Raw genomic sequence first — 16,671 nt, 5'->3', positions numbered from 1 at the left:
TATATACCAACTTTTACATTTCCAGTGCGTTGTGCCACTACTTGTATCGCACCTAAGCGCTCTAAATTCGAGATTTTGTGTTGTGAGGCTCGTTTTCACCTCCACTAATTCCAATTTAAACTTTTTAATGTGCCTAATTGAATTTTTTTAATTAGTTTACTCTAGCTATTTTTTTTTTTTTTTCAAATTGGTGCCTTCTTGAATATTTTTTCATACAATCTTCTATCATAACCTAAAAAGATAACCTATTATAAATATTTTCTCAAACGTGTCCCTAATTAAGCATTTTTTTTTAAGCAACCCTCTCAATTACTATTTTCTCATAAATATCTTTTCTCTAATTTACTCTTGTTAAAGTAATAAAAACCTTTTTTAAAAAAAAAAAAAAATTAAACTATTCAAAATTTTAATTTGCGTATCAAAAACTTCAATAAGTAGATCAATATGTACATGTGTAAAATGTTCTTCCAACTAGTTAGTAGTACTAAGCATTGAAAGTATTAACATTTATAACAGTTTTCAAACTTTCAATTTACGCTCCCTGAAATAAAATTATGGCTTCGCCATTGTACACCCTAAAAATTTATAGATGTCCCTACTAAGTAATATTCTTCTAAGAAAAATTTAAAATTCTATTCTTTTAACCCTTTCATACCCCACCTAATTTTAGTCTTAATTTGATTTGTAAAATAATACAATCTCTTTGAACTATTACTGTCATATTTCCTTTTTAAAAACATTGCAAGTTCAATTACTTTTATTTATTAATTGTCTTCTTATTCTTCTTTTTTGTTTTTGAATAAAGTCTCCATAACACAAAAACAACAAGATGCAATTGAAAAAAAATAATAATAAAAAAACCATAGGTACAATGATATTGTTGCATATAAAAGCTCAAGGGCTGTCACATATTCACATAAGTATATTTACATATATTGTTTTTGTTTTGTTTTTTTGTATTGTTTTTTTGTTTTTTCAATTGGAACCTCCGGTTGGGAGGGAGAGAAGTTAGGGACGTTTATTAACACTTTTGCCCTCAACCTCTCCCTCGAACTTTTACGTTTGGTACTTTAACCTCACGACTTGCAAAATTCTTACAATCTATCCCATTTTTTCTATGATCGTTTGATTAACAAACATGCAAAGTCAAGAACCACATCACGTGAGGGATGAAAAACACATCTCTAATAAAAATTTCGCAAATCTCAATTCAAACTTAATATGTTAAGCAATTAATTGACGAAGACAAGTCTTTCATCTAGCTTCAAGTCTTCCATTTTTGTTTTTCTCTGGATTTTTTGTTTTTAAATATCACGCAACTTGTTCATAAACTTATTCTCTTGAACATCACTTTATATCACTTCTATGAGGTTGGTATTTATAGAACACAGTAACGCTTCTCTCATAAAAGTAAATAAATTACTATTTTATGGCTATAAAATGCTAAAAGTGTTTATTCGGTTCTTTCTTGTCCTTGATCTTCTTCCCTTAGAATGCGCCAATATAACAGTTAAGAAAATTGAGGAGGATTCATTGCGTCTCTCCTAGTACATAATGGCCACTTGATCAATCTATACATATATATTCGAGTTTAGAATTCGAGTTGAGATGTGATTTTATGTGAGAGCTTTTTACTGTAGTAAAAAAGTTAGATGTGACTGTTTGTGAGAGCTTTTTACTGTAACAAAACTCGAATTCTAAACTCGAATCAGCAAAACGAACGAGACCCAAATTCGTAGGGAGAGAATAAAAAAAAGGAAACTTCTGTCTAGTCTAGTCTAGTCAATAAAAAAAAGGAAAGTACTTGTTCAACCAGAACTCAAAAGTCCTCAACAACGACAGCGCTTGGAGTGCAGTTAACTGTTCCTGCAAAGGTTGTTAAATTGCGTTAAATCCCTCTTTAAATGAAAGAAATATATATACAATATATATAGACAAATATTTACGTTTTCAAATAGGAGGTTGCCAATCGATATAGAAATTTAATAATATAGCGTTATGAGATGTTAATCTCATTAATTGTTATACAGTTTTTAAGTTAATTACTTAATTTATTATAACTGTTTGATTAAAATTTCACGATTAAAATAATAATATCTATCGATGAGTAAATATTAAAGTAAGTATTAAAACCACATATATAGGCAAAATCTTGAATCCAGCGACTTTGTTTTGTATGTATGTGTAATATCGTTCGTTTGTACGTATAATTTTTTCATATACCCGTAAACACCCAATGTTACATGTGTTGAAATATATTTATTAAATGTTATACATTAAAACAAACTGAGTGTTACACACACGAATAATATTACACAAACATATAGAGAAAAAATTACACGCGCATGACCGGTCTAGGTGCCGGACTTAAAAGACAATTCTTATATATATATATTTATTTGTGGCAAGTTGTTTTTATTTTATTTTATTTTTAATTTTTTAGGGACCTAGAATGAGCTGCGTTTGGCTATATATATGCCCCTTGCCGCATAGCCATGTTGCCACTGCAGTCCTCGATTAACAACAATTGGTGCCAAACTGAAACAATCGCAAAGGAAACTTGTTTTTGAGAAAGAGAGTCGAGAAAGATGGGGTTGTTTTCCAACAAGGTTGATAGGAGGATTCTCAAACCGGGAGACCACATTTATACCTATAGAACGTTGCACTCTTATTCCCACCACGGTATACATACATACATACATACATATGTATAACTTTGTTTTTTTGTTAAACCCTAACGTATAAAGGTAGGATTTTTTACTTATTTTTTCTTTCTATTTAAGTGGCAAAACGGAAGCAAAATAAAGCTATTCCAAAGAAGCTCTATATCTTCGATATTTTGAGTTTTTATACAAATGCGCATATCTTAAATAATACAAAAATATCATTTGTGTGATCGTATTAATTAGTAATTATTATCATCTCTTTATTAATTAATTTCTCCTCACATTTAACTTATGAATCGTGAAAATTTTGTTAAGATCGTTATTATACAAAATATATCTTCCTATATAGTTCCTTAATTACTTGAGCATCTGATATCTTGCACTGCAAAATCATAATTAAGTACTTGATGAGTAAGTTGTTAACAAACTTCAACAAAGAGCTAATAGTGCTTAATTATATTAGGAAATATGATTTGCTCTCATCTACGGCAGGAATATATGTGGAAGAGAACAGGGTGATCCATTTCACCAGAACAACGGATCTCCCCGGGGAATCAAGTATACGCTGCAACATCTGCGACTACCACGGGAGTACACAAAGAGGGGTGGTGAAAACATGTATCGATTGCTTCCTGGGAGGCCACGAGCTCTATCGTTTTGAGTACAACGTTTCCAAGGCCCACTTCTGTACAAAAAACTTAGGAACATGCAGCGTGGGATCCTCCGACGCGCCCAATGTCGTCGTCCAACGAGCCATTGAGATGCTAGCGGGCAGAGGGTTCAGCGACTACGACCTCTTGAACAACAACTGCGAGTCTTTTGCTGTTTACTGCACCACAGGCAAAGCTGTGAGCAGCCAGGGTTTAGGTTTCAAACACAGGGCTGAAATTGCCGCGAAAATGTTTACTTCAAAGCCTTTAACCTTAGGCAACATTGCAAGCACTTTTAACGAACTGGCGTTTGCCCATAAGATTGACGCGATCGAAGCAACAAACGCTTCCTCATCGTCGGAGAAGTATAAAGACAACAAATAGAATGATCAAATTGTTAATTAAGATCAGGACTACTTCGTGCAAATAAATAAATAAAAGCAAATTACTTGTTGGGAGCAAGTAATAAGCTACCCCTTTAAATATAATTTGTATGTAGTTAGCTACAATTTCTTTCATCATCGTCAGTACCTTCGAGTCAGTGTATGTACTATCTAATCAATAATGTAAAAAAAAAAATTAGTTAATTGATCGACTATATATATATATATATTGTCATGTACTTTTACGTGTCTAGAAATCAAAGCAACGTTACCCTTATATTTTACTTCTTTCGTTTCTACGTTTTCTTTATTGAAAATTCTTTCATTATTAGTATTTACTTTCTTTTTTTAACTAGTACATGTACGTGACAATTTGTTTAAGGTTAGTAATCTGTGTATAAACAAGTTACACTGCCAGTATTTCTTCTACACAAGTGTACATATTATTATATATATAGACGTACCAGAAAATTTCTAAAAGGATAGTATATATAAAAACAATAATATAATGATGCTTATATGTATCTATTACAAATGATTCAGTCACATTTTATTGATGCAATGATTTTATTTTATTTTATTTTTTTCCATTTTCTTCTCAAAACCTTTTACTTTTTTTTATCATGTGGGAATTAGAATTAATTCCAGTTTATCTACTTCTATCCATGTGGGGAGGAAAGAAACGTTTGTATTCAGCTACAAAATTTATTTTGTACACTGCAGGAAGTTCCGCCTTTTTATTAATGGGAATTCTAGGTATTTGTTTATCTGGTTTTGAATTAGAATGTGTACGTAAAGCGGTAGAAAGTTATCAGAAAACTGAGCATGCATTTTATTTGACAAATTCAAACTATTGTTCAAAACCTTTTTACTACAATATTCTCTCTCATAAAATTTAACTTTCTATTCAAACTTTTGAATCAAATGAGCCCTAATTAAACTTAGGACTTAAGATGGATTTCTTATTGAGTTCTGATTAGTACTATATTTAACATATGCATTTTAACACAAGATTATTAACCCAAAATCCAAAAAGGTATTAGATCGAAACAAAAAATTGGAGGAGGGAAAGTACTCCCATATAGTCCTAAGATATTAAGTAGTTATTAGTTGATGAAGACGAGCCTTTCCCTTTCATGTAGCTCCAAGTCTCCCATTTTTGTTTTTCTCTCGATTTTGTTTTTGTTTTTAAATGTCACGCAACTTGTTCATAAACTTATTCTCTTGAACATCACTTTCAATTCATATTAGCATGTTAATAGTTGACCGCTATTGGGCCGCATATTGACTTCAATGAGGTTGGTATTAATAGAACATTACCGCTTCTGTCGTAAAGTTTATAAATTACTATTTTATGACTAAAAAATGCTAAAAGTGTTTATTCGGTTCTCTCTTGTCCTTAATCTTCTTCCCTTAGACAGTTATGAAAATTGAGGAGGATTCATGGCCACTTGATCAATCATTACATATATTAATTATCCAAGTGTATATTATAATATTGTTATTATATGCTAAAAGACACTTTTGGACTAATTCATCTCCTAGAGAAAGCACATTTCAAAACAAGAAAGTTGATATATATGCAAGTAATCAATTCACCACATTGTATATATAGTATACATGCAGTTGCTCGTTCTACTGGTATGTGTGTGTGTGTATATATTTATATATATATATATATAAGTAGTCTCCGTAAATTCTAGAACGTAATTACACAAAGGACATTTGTTATATGTCCTTGTCTTGTGTGTATTTATATGCATACGTACGGTTGGCTAGGTCAAATTGGAACTCGACCAATGAGAGTACTGTCAAACGCAGTACCTAATGTCCAAATTGGTAGAGAGAGAGAATATTCGTTTTGCCTCTACCCCAAAACCTTTAAATAATTAACCTTACATGTTTAAATACGGTTTCGAATATCATGAGTTCAAATTTATAATTTTAATTTAGAATTCAAATTTTGTTGGTGAAACTTTTTTGATTAAATTTTTTATGAGAGAAAACACTAAAACATAATCAAAATCATGAGGATTAAATTTGTGAATCAAACGGGCTTTAATTTTTTTTTTGAAAGTTTCTTCATCTTGAGCGGCTGTTACTCATCATGCACAATACTTCTTTAAAGGGATATGCGCGTACGACGGTCAAGTACATGCCGTGATTAAAAAGCCTTCCATAAGATGGTCTCTTTGTAACCGGAATTTAAGATGAAGGGCAAAAAGAAAAATAGAAGGCAATTTAACAAATGAATTGATATAAAAGTTGGGATTTTAGGGAAAATAATAAGCCTATATTTAAGCCATCAGGCTAACAAAACGAGACTAATAATAAACAAAGTAAATAAAGCTAGTGAATAGAGTATAAATTACAGTGATAAATCAATTGCTGCAACTTTAGCTTTTACTGGATATCAAAAGCAAATTCTCTGAGAAACAATGCAAATCAACACAAATCAGCGTCAAACAAGTTGTTGGAAAATGGCATATTTTTATGAAATAGTTCATGAGTTTGCTGCTCTAGAAATCTGGTTTGCTTAGTTACCAGATTTCGATCTTGCTTAGTTCATTCTAGTACTCTTACGTGCTGCATCTGAAACCGAGATATCATATAATACGCATAGCATCGACACATTTACACCTGCATCTGTTATGTTCTAGTTGACTATAGCTAATCAATGAGATAGATTGGCAATTTTTTCAAACTGAAGACATATTTTAAGCAAAAAGTCTTAAAAATGGTTTTTTGTGTGTAATTATTTCTTCAAAGAAAGGTCTAAATGTGAGAATCCAAGAAATACGTTCTTGAGGCTGATCTAGGTAATTGAAGAAAAAATTAGTGAATTCACCATTTGAGTGTATTGTTCTAAAATTTTTACCTTTTATTCTTGATTAATATCATTTTAGCTAATATAATTCTTTGATTAAATGATATTAATTAAGAATAATAGGTGAAAATCTAAGACCCATATATTCTAAAGAGTATTTGTCTTCTTTTCCTTCCATAAAATATTTTAGAGTGTGAATTATGCCAAGGACCACTTATATTCCAATGACAGATATAAATAATCGAATATAAAGCATCTCATTTACAAAGAATATTAAGGTTCTAGAAAAATCTACCAATCATATCATCTTGAAGGATAGACATTATGAGAAATAGTGATTTTTCGAATTAGTAAACCCAACAAAAATCTTCACTCACTAAAATATTCTATAGTGATGTCAATTTAAACTTATATACACATTTTTTTTTAAAGCCAAGTTGTTGTTGCTTGCTTAAAAAATTAATACGATACTTGTTTGGCTATAAATAAGACTGTTGATGCGTAGCCCATGCCACCGAGAACTTTTTATTGAGAAAGACGGACAAAGTTGTAGAAGGAGATGGGGTTGCGTTCCAACATAATTGATAGGAGGATGCTCCAACCAGGAGACCACATTTACTGCTATAGAAAGTTGTATTCCTACTCACATTTACTATGGAAAACCCTTTTTTGGCCCTGATTACAATGGTCGGCATATATATATATATATATTATATCCTTTACTTAATCAAATAACCACAATTATATGTAGAATATATATTAATCCCAATTTATATATTTTCGCTCGGACTTAAAAGAGAGAATCCGTTTTTCGGAGGCCGTTTTATTGCCCGCCCCATTTTGTTGCCGGTCTTTTTTTTCTTTTTAGTTTTTCTTTTTTTTTAGTTTCTTTTCTTTTCTTCTTTTTCCTACCTTATATTTTTTTATTCATCTTTTAACCTTTAATTTTTATGTATTTTTGAATATATCTATTTTAAATACTTTTTTTAGTGTTATTTAAAATAATAATATTTTTTTGCTAATTACCCTATTGAACTAATTTTTTATTTTATTTTAAATGTATCTCTACATGAACATCTTTTGCCAATTAGCCTTATAAATTACAGCTTCAGTTGCGAAACATTTCATACAAGCTACTTTCTTAATTTTTTCTTTTGTCTTTTGCTTCATATTTTTTTTCCTGGTTTTGTCTTTATTGCTCTTATCCTTTCATTTTTCTTCCCTTTTTTCCCTGCAATTTGTATTTTTATTGTTTAAATGAGTCACACACATTGTCTTTATCTATTTTTTCTTTTTCCTTCTTTCTTTTCCAGTGATTTGAATAAGTGTTGTTTTAAATATTCACTCGCGTTTTTTATTAGTCCATTGTAAATGCCAATTCATGTTAATTAATTTATGAACCATGATTAATCTCAACGTCATATTTAATTAAAGAATTTAAAATACATCAAAATAGAAAAAAAATAAAAATTAAAGGTACCTAATGACTACATACTTGTATGGTTATTATATCCCCGGAGAAATTGATAAACGAAGACCATTTCAAGTCTTTGTAATATCAAGTAACTCCAAATATACCTTCTATTATTTTCTGTTTTTGTCATTTCTATATCAATCACACTACTTGTCCCTATACTCAGTGTTGGATCTTTAACAGGAGGTGTGGATATGTATATGCCTAGAGCCCCATATCCACATCCTTTTCTCAGTATAATAATATACTATCAACAAGTGGGGGAAAGCAAGATATTTAGAAATATACTATCAACAAGTGGGGGAAAGCAAGATATTTAGAAAAAGAAGAACCTCGAGTGGGAGAGAAATGGGTTTCTTTGCCAACAAGATTGATAAGAGCGAGCTTGAAAAAGGGGATCACATTTACTATGGAAAAGTACTTTTCTTAGGGTTATTTAAAAAAATATATTTTTTTACTTCATATATTTTTTCTCACTTTTGTCTATATTTCTTTTGTCCTTTCATTTTTCTTCCCTTTTTTCCCCGCGATTTGTATAATCATTGTTTAAATGAGTCACACACGTTGTCTTTATCTATTTTATCTCTTTTTTTTCCTTCTTTTTTTTCGGCGATCTGTGCAACCGTTATTTTAAATATTCATTCATGTTTTTAATTAGCCCATTGTAAATGCCAATTGATATGTTAATTAATTCATGAACCATGATTAATCTCAACGTCATATTTAATTAAAGATTTTAAAATACATCAAAATACAAAAAAAAAAAAAAATCAAAATTAAAGGTACCTAACGACTACATACTTGTATGGTTATTATATCCCCTGAGAAATTGATAGACGAAGACCATTTCAAGTCTTTGTAATATCAAGTAACTCCAAATATACCTTCCATTATTTTCTGTTTTTGTCCTTTCTATATCAATCACACTACTCGTCCCTATACTCAGTTTGTTAGTTAACCAGCGTTATCGATCGACATCATGACCCAACTAGAATTCAATGCGTTTTGCCTTCTATTTAACGTTGGCTGGATTCATCACATCATGTCAAATAATAGAAAGTGATAATATATATTGTAATTTTTCTAATTTTTCTCCCCCTATTTCTTATCCAAATTAACATTATTGTCGCTTGTTAAAGAAAAAAAAAAAAAAACCTCGTGGACTAGTATGCGGAAGAAATTTTAGAACCATTCATTCTGTTGACTTCCTGAGTTTCACGCATAATGTTTGAAAAGTTCTCATTATCATTTTTTGAAAGAAGACGTAATTTACAGTGTTGAAGGGAGTTCAATAATTTATCGTTCTTCATGAAAAGAATTTGAAACGAAATATTCTTTAAGCATTTTTTCATATAATATTCTTTCATAAGTAAACCCTAAAAGATGACCTATTATAAATATTTTCTCAAATGTGCCCCCTAATTAAGCATTTTTTTCCAAGCAATCCTCTTAATTACTATTTTCTCATAAATATTTTTTTTTCTCTAATTTACTCTTCTTGAAGTAGTAAAAACCTTTTTTAAAAAAAAAAAAAAGTAAACTATAAATTGCGTATCATAAACTTCAATAAGCATATCAATATGCATGTGTGTAAAATGTTCTTCCAACTAGTTAGTAGTACTAGAATTGAAGGTAATCAACATTTATAACGGTTTTCACGCTTTCAATTTACGCCCCTGAAATAAAATTCTGGCTTCGCCATTGTACCCCCAAAAATTTATAGATGTCCCCACTAATTAATATTCTTCTAACAAAAATTTAAAAAATCTATCCTTTTATTGATTAATGTTCATAATACCTAATTTAACCCTCTCACACCCCACCTAATTGTAGACTGTACAATGATATTGTTGCATATAAAAGCTTAAGGATTATCACATATTCACATAAATATATTTATTCAATATTTTAACGCAAGATTTATGCAAGATTTTAACGCAAGATTTTAACGCAGAATCCAAAGAGGTATTTAGATTGAAAACAAAAAAGTGAAGAAAGAAAGTACTTCCATAGTCCGAAGATATTAAAAAGATACGACATTAATAAGCTTCATGTCTTCCGTTTTTCTTTTTTTTTTTTGAGTCGTCCATTTTTTTCCTCCTTTTTTCTTTTTTGAGTCTTCCCATTTTTTCTCCAAAGTCTATGTCACGCAACTAGTCCGTAAACTTTTTCTCTTGAACATCAGTTTCAATTCATTGTAGCGACTGATAGCTAACTTGAGCCCAGTATTTAAAAGATGAATACCACTTCTGTAGGGCTTGATGTAACAATGTAAAGAGTAATTATATTTACACCCCTAACGGTGGAGGGGAGGTGAGGCTCGAGAGGCATATGCCCCCTTATATTTTTAGTTTTTCAATTTTTACCTATAGATTTTTAAATTTTTCATGTATACCCCTTTATTAAAAAAAAATTTCAAAATATCTCCACTAATTCCAATTTAAATAATTTTTCCAAAAACATCTTTTGCCTATTAGCATCATAAATTACAGCTTCAGTGGTGAAACATTTCATACAAGTTTCTTTCTTAATTTTTTCTTTTGTCGTATTCCTTATCTTTTACTTCATATCTTTTTTCCCGCCTTTTTTTATTTCTTTTATCCTTTCTTTTCCCTTCCCTTTTTTCCCCGTGATTTATATAATCCTTGTTTTAAATGAGTCACACACGTTATCTATTTTATCCTTTTTTCAGTGATTTGTATAATCATTATTTTAAATATTCACTCGCGTTTTTTATTAGTCCATTGTAAATGCCACTTCATATGTTAATTAGTTCATGAACCATGATTAATCTCACCGTCATATTTAATTAAAGATTTTAAAATACATCAAAATAAAAAAAAATCAAAATTAAAGGTACCTATATACTACATACTTGTATGGTTATTATATCCCCTGAGAAATTGATAAATGAAGACCATTTCAAGTCTTTGTAATATCAAGTAACTCCAAATATACCTTCCATTATTTTCTGTTTTTGTCATTTCTATATCAATCACACTACTTGTCCCTATAGCATCGCTTATAAAATAACAAAGACCAAGAGTTCTTCTTAATTAACCATCGTTATCGATCGACATCATGAACCAACTAAAATTCAATGCGTGATCTTGCCTTCTATTTAACGTTGGCTGGATTCATCAGATCATGCCAAATAATAGAAAGTGATAATAAATATTGTAATTGTTCTAATTTTCCTCCTCCCATTTCTTATCCAAATTTTTTTGTTTGTTAAAAAAAAAAAAAAAAAAAAAAAAAAAAAAAAAAAAAACACCTCTTGGACTAGTCTGCGGAAGAGATCAACACGTATCTCAAGAGTTGAGGCAAGTGCTCAGGCGGAAGCAAGAGCCAAGGCGTGCAAAAAATAACGTTGCGTCTTTCCGTAAATTATAACATATATTATCAGGGAGAATGTGCAAATTTTATAATGGGGAATATTTATTTTTATCCTATCAAAAAAATATTATATATATATATATATATTGTTAGGATTTTAGTTGGCAATTTTTAACAACGGTTTTTTAGAAAAATTCAAAAAACAGGTTTGAAAAGATGATGACGTGTATAGCAAATTTGTCTGATCAAAGTATTTGAATTTGAAGATGAAATGATGAGTTCTAGAGAAGATAAGTTGCTGAAAAAAATAACTTCCAAAATACGAAAATTTCCGCATAAGTATCGATAAAAATGTCGATATTTTCATCCTTGGATAGAACTTTGTCGGGGTGGGCGGGGATATGAAGTAGGGAATATAAAATAAAAATAAAAGAAAAGGTGAGTTTTTTTTTTTTTTTTTTTTTAAATTCTCTGGTACGCCTGGTGTACCGGTAGGCCAAGTTTTTTTAACTGTTGAATCTTCGTATTTTTTGACTCAACGTCATATTTAATAAAAGAATTTAAAATACATCAAAATACAAAAAAAAAAAATCAAAATAAAAGGTACCTAATGACTACATACTTGTATGGTTATTATATCCCTTCAATATTGTTTAAACTAAGAATGTGTTCAAAATACCTTCCAACCTCCTAAAGTTCCTTTTGATATTGATAATTTATCATTATGTATGAAACTATATATGTATGATATATGTATTATGTTGACTTTAAGCTATTTTACTTAATTTGTGAACGTGTGCTTAGTATTTAAATAATTGTATTATGTTACCTTACATATTTGTTAAATAATTAGTATTTTGAATGAGAGTTTCATCTAATTAATGCATTATTATCTATTTTAAGGTTTTTAAAGTCTCATTTAAAAATAAAGTGTTTTAGTATGAATTTTTATTTTTTTTACGGCCCTGCTTGCTCATAGTCAACGGCCCTGCTTGCTTCCTTGTTAACTACATTTTACTCGAAAAGAGAAATTTCCCTGAACATATAGATATTTACTGAAATATTTGTGAAAATTTTAAAATATTATGCGATTTTCATGTCGTTACTTCCAAAATACGGAAATTTCCACAAAAATATCAGTAAAAATGTCGATATTTTCATCATTAGATAGAACTTTGTCGGGATGGGTTGGGAAATCAAGATGATGAGGACGACGATGTGCTTAGTATTTATGGTATTATAATCAAAATAAGTTGGGAATATAAAATAAAAGAAAAGGTAAGTGTTTTTTAAAAAAATTCTTTAGTATGCCTGGTGTACTAGTAGGTCAAGTTTTTTTAACCGTTGGATCTACGTACTTGACTATTATGTGATTTTATGCAAATCCTACGGATAGAAAACATGACCTACCGGTATATTAATGTACTGGAGAAAGTTCTTTCTTTTTAGAAAAAAAGATAAGTTAGTTCAAAGTTTGAGGAAATTGTGTGGTTATTAATTATTATGCATTTAAATCAGTTTATTTATCTATTATATTTTCTATATATAACAAAAATTATTAAAAGGCCTTATTATTTAATGGTCCCCTAGATATAAATACTAAAGCACGTTTAATGCACCATAGTGTATTGTATATGATATATGGTGTTGTATTGCATAATTCTTATCTAGGAGTTTGGTTTGTGTTGTATTAAATTATTAAATTACTTTATACAATGTTTGTTTACTCATGATGTATTGCGTATTACTTTATAATTAAATAAAATTTAGGCCTGATCTTAACCAAGGTTCACTTCAGTCCTGATCTTGACCAATATTTGAAGGAGGCGAGGGAAAAGGTGGAGTTGTTTAATATGTTCTTTTTGCAAAGTTTGAAAAGCAAAGTCCTTATTTATATCGCTGATTCGAATTTTATTGATTTGAATTTTTTTTAAAACATGAAATACAATTTAGACTTCTTGTTTTTTAAATATGAATTCAAACAGTGCTCACCGCTTAAACTGAGTTAAATTGAACTAAACTAATGAAACAAACGAGGGCAAAGTTGTGTGTGTTTTTTTTAATTAGGCAAAATTGAAATTTTTGAAAAATGAGGAGTTAAAATGCACTTTTTAAAGAATATAAATCAGACGCCGACCGTGTCAGTCCTAAAATCAGGCACCGAAACCTAACCTCTAGCCCCAGTTTTGAAACTCAACATCCGCCCCCAAATTTTGAGATTTTTTAAATATTTTATACATTTTATATACATCCTTTTTAATTAAATTATACAATACGGTTTAATATATAGATTTTTTTTGGTATTATGAAAATTAGATAATCTTTCTTTCCTTACAGGAGAGAATCCGTTTCTCAGGGGGCCATTTCATTGCAAGCCCCATTTCGTTACCGGTCTCTCTCTCTCTCTCTGTTTTTTTTTTTTTTTTTTTTTTTTTTTTTTTTTTTTCCACCCTTATATTTTTTTATTCATCTTTTAACCTTTGTTCTTTATATATTTTTGAATATATCTCTTTTAAATAATTTTCTTCGGGCTATTTAAAACAATTTTTTTTTCTAATTACCCTGCTGAATTATTATTATTATTTTTAATTTTAAACGTGTCTCTACATAAACATCTTTTACCTATGAGCCTCATATATTACAGCTTTAGTTGCGACACATTTCATACAAGTTACTTTCTTAATTTTTTCTTGTCTTTTCTCCTTGTCTTTTGCTACATATCTTTTTTCCCGCTTTTGTCTTTATTTCTTTTATCCTTTTATTTTTCTCCCTTTTTTAACCTGCAATTTGTATAACCGTTGTTTTAAATGAGTCACATACGTTATCTTTATCTATTTATCTATTTTTTTCCGGCGATTTGTATAACCGTTGTTTTAAATATTCACTCGAGATTTTGATTAGTCCATTGTAAATGCCAATTCATATGTTAATTAATTCATGAACCATGATTAATCTCAACGTCATATTTAATTAAAGATTTTAAAATACATCAATATAAAAAAAATCAAAATTAAAGGTACCTAATGGCTACATACTTGCATGGTTATTATATCCCTCAAGAAATTGATAGACGAAGACCATTTCAAGTCTTTGTAATATCCAGTAGCTCCAAATATACCTTCCATTTTCTGTTTTTGCCATTTCTATATCAATCACACTACTTGTCCCTATAGCATCGACTATAAAATACCAAAGACCAAGAGTTCTTCTTAATTAACCATCGTTATCGATCGACATCATGACCCAACTAAAATTCAATGCGTGATCTTGCCTTCTATTTAACGTTGGCTGGATTCATCAGATCATGTCAAATAATAGAAAGTGATAATACATATTGTAATTGTTCTAATTTTTCTCCTCCGATTTCTTATCCAAACTAACACTATTGTCGCTTGTTAAAAAAAAAAAAAAAAAAAAAAAAAAAAACACCTCTTGGACTAGTCTGCGGAAGAGATGAACACGTATCTCAAGAATTGAGGCAAGTGCTCAGGCGGAAGCAAGAGCCAAGGCGTGCAAAAAATAACGTTACGTCTTTCCATAAATTATAACATATATTATCAGGGAAAATGTGCAAATTTTATAATGGCGAATATTTATTTTTATCCTATTAAAGAAATATTATATATATATATATATATTGTTAGGATTTTAGTTGGCAATTTTTAACAACGGCTTTTTAGGAAAATTCAAAAAACAGGTTTGAAAAGATGATGACGTGTATAGCAAATTTGTCTGATCAAAGTATTTGAATTTTAGGATGAAATGATGAGTTACAGAGAAGATAAGTTGCTGAAAAAAATAACTTCCAAAATATGAAAATTTCCGCATAAGTATCGATAAAAATGTCGATATTTTCATCATTGGATAGAACTTTGTCGGGGGTGGGCAGGGATATGAAGTAGGGAATATAAAATGAAAATAAAAGAAAAGGTGAGTTTTTTTTTTTTTTTTTTTTTTTTTTTTTCCTGTTTTTTTTTTTCCTGAAAAAAGATAGATTAGTTTAAAGTTCGAGGAAATTGTGTGGTTACTAGTTATTATGAATTTATATCAGCTTCTATTATCTTTTCTATATATAATGATGCACCATATTGTATTGTATGTGGTATATATAGTGTTGTATTGTATAATTCTTATGTAGGTGTTTGGTTTGTGTTGTATTAAATTATTATATTACTTTATACAATGTTTGTTTACTCGAGTAATATGTATTACGTATTACTTTGTAATTAGATAAAATTTAGGAGAGCATGTTCAGAACAGGATAATATTGCCACAGAACCGCCCCATATAGACTTCCACACCACGGTCAGTACTATAAACCTCCCTTATATATATATATATATGTATGTATATTACATTATAGTACTATATATTATTTTTTTTTTTTTTTTTTTTTTTTTTTTTTCAGTACTTGTAAATGAATCTCACATGACTCATGACTCTACATGTACCCTGAACCGTTTTCTTTTATTGTTAAGTTGAATTTTGAAAGGAAGTGGCAAGCTATTTACGTTGGCGGCTTCCTTATTCACAAGAGCAAATCCGATTGCCTCGTGAGTTGACGGTCGGAAGAAGGGGGGCTTGAAATTTGGTGAAATTATGGAAAAGGAAACACTCAGAATTAAATGTTAGTTTGGTGAAATTATTGAAAAAGTGGTTATGTTCATATTTCAAAACAGTTAAAGCGGGCTTGAAAGCTCCATCTAACTAAAACATTACACGTTTAGCTAAAAAGTCTAAAGTAGAACAGAATTTGAATAACATAATACGAAGGGATAATTTCAATTTAGTAACCTTTGTTATTGTAAAATTGTCTTTCAATACCACGCGTTTTCAATAATTATAAATTGATATCTCTATCATGTAAAAAGTTAATTTTTGGTACCTTGAGGCCTTTTCTTAAGACAGAAAAAATGTTAAATTTGTCATTATTAGTAATTTTTAATTTTGGTTGACTCGAATTTAATTTTTAAGATTTTTAAAGCCATAAAGGATGTTTGGTTACCGAGATAAGTTTTTTTTTAAAGCCTTTAATAACTAGTAAATTCGGGTAGACAAAATCAAAAAGAGAGTTGCTCTGATAGTCTGTCCTACCGGTAGTCCTAGTTTTTTACTGTTGAATATAGTCAAAATCACATCAGATTAAAAAAAATATGCAGAACATATAAATTCTAATACATATCTGAGGACTGAAAAATAAGAGATTACCGGTAGTCTATTTTTGTAGGGACTACCAGAAAAAATCTAAATCAGAAATTATTAAAAAGGGCAAATTTGATATTTTATGTCCCAAAAAAGGACTTTAGGGTAGTAGAAATCAATTTTTCAAAAGATG

At 29.7% G+C, this 16,671-nt stretch overlaps 1 protein-coding gene across 1 annotated transcript; it reads left to right on the top strand.

Moving 5' to 3' along the window:
* The first annotated feature begins 2,588 nt into the window (after positions 1–2,588).
* Positions 2,589–3,700, top strand: LOC112091597. Its single transcript, XM_024165666.1, has 2 exons — positions 2,589–2,682; positions 3,159–3,700. The coding sequence occupies exons 1-2, from the start codon at positions 2,589–2,591 to the stop codon at positions 3,698–3,700; spliced, it is 636 nt and encodes a 211-aa protein (XP_024021434.1).
* The last annotated feature ends 12,971 nt before the right edge of the window (positions 3,701–16,671 follow it).

This window comes from Morus notabilis, unplaced genomic scaffold (genome assembly GCF_000414095.1).
Source record: "Morus notabilis unplaced genomic scaffold, ASM41409v2 Scaffold2196, whole genome shotgun sequence".
Taxonomy (NCBI): Eukaryota; Viridiplantae; Streptophyta; class Magnoliopsida; order Rosales; family Moraceae; genus Morus; species Morus notabilis.
Note: the sequence above shows the minus strand (reverse complement) of the source record. Positions and strands in the feature narration are given on the sequence as shown.

Bases quoted from the DNA above. Each gene is read 5' to 3' on its own strand.
- LOC112091597 (XM_024165666.1), top strand. From the start codon at position 2,589: ATGGGGTTGTTTTCCAACAAGGTTGATAGGAGGATTCTCAAACCGGGA. The intron at 2,683-3,158 runs GTATACATACAT...CATCTACGGCAG, and splicing joins GCACTCTTATTCCCACCACG to GAATATATGTGGAAGAGAAC.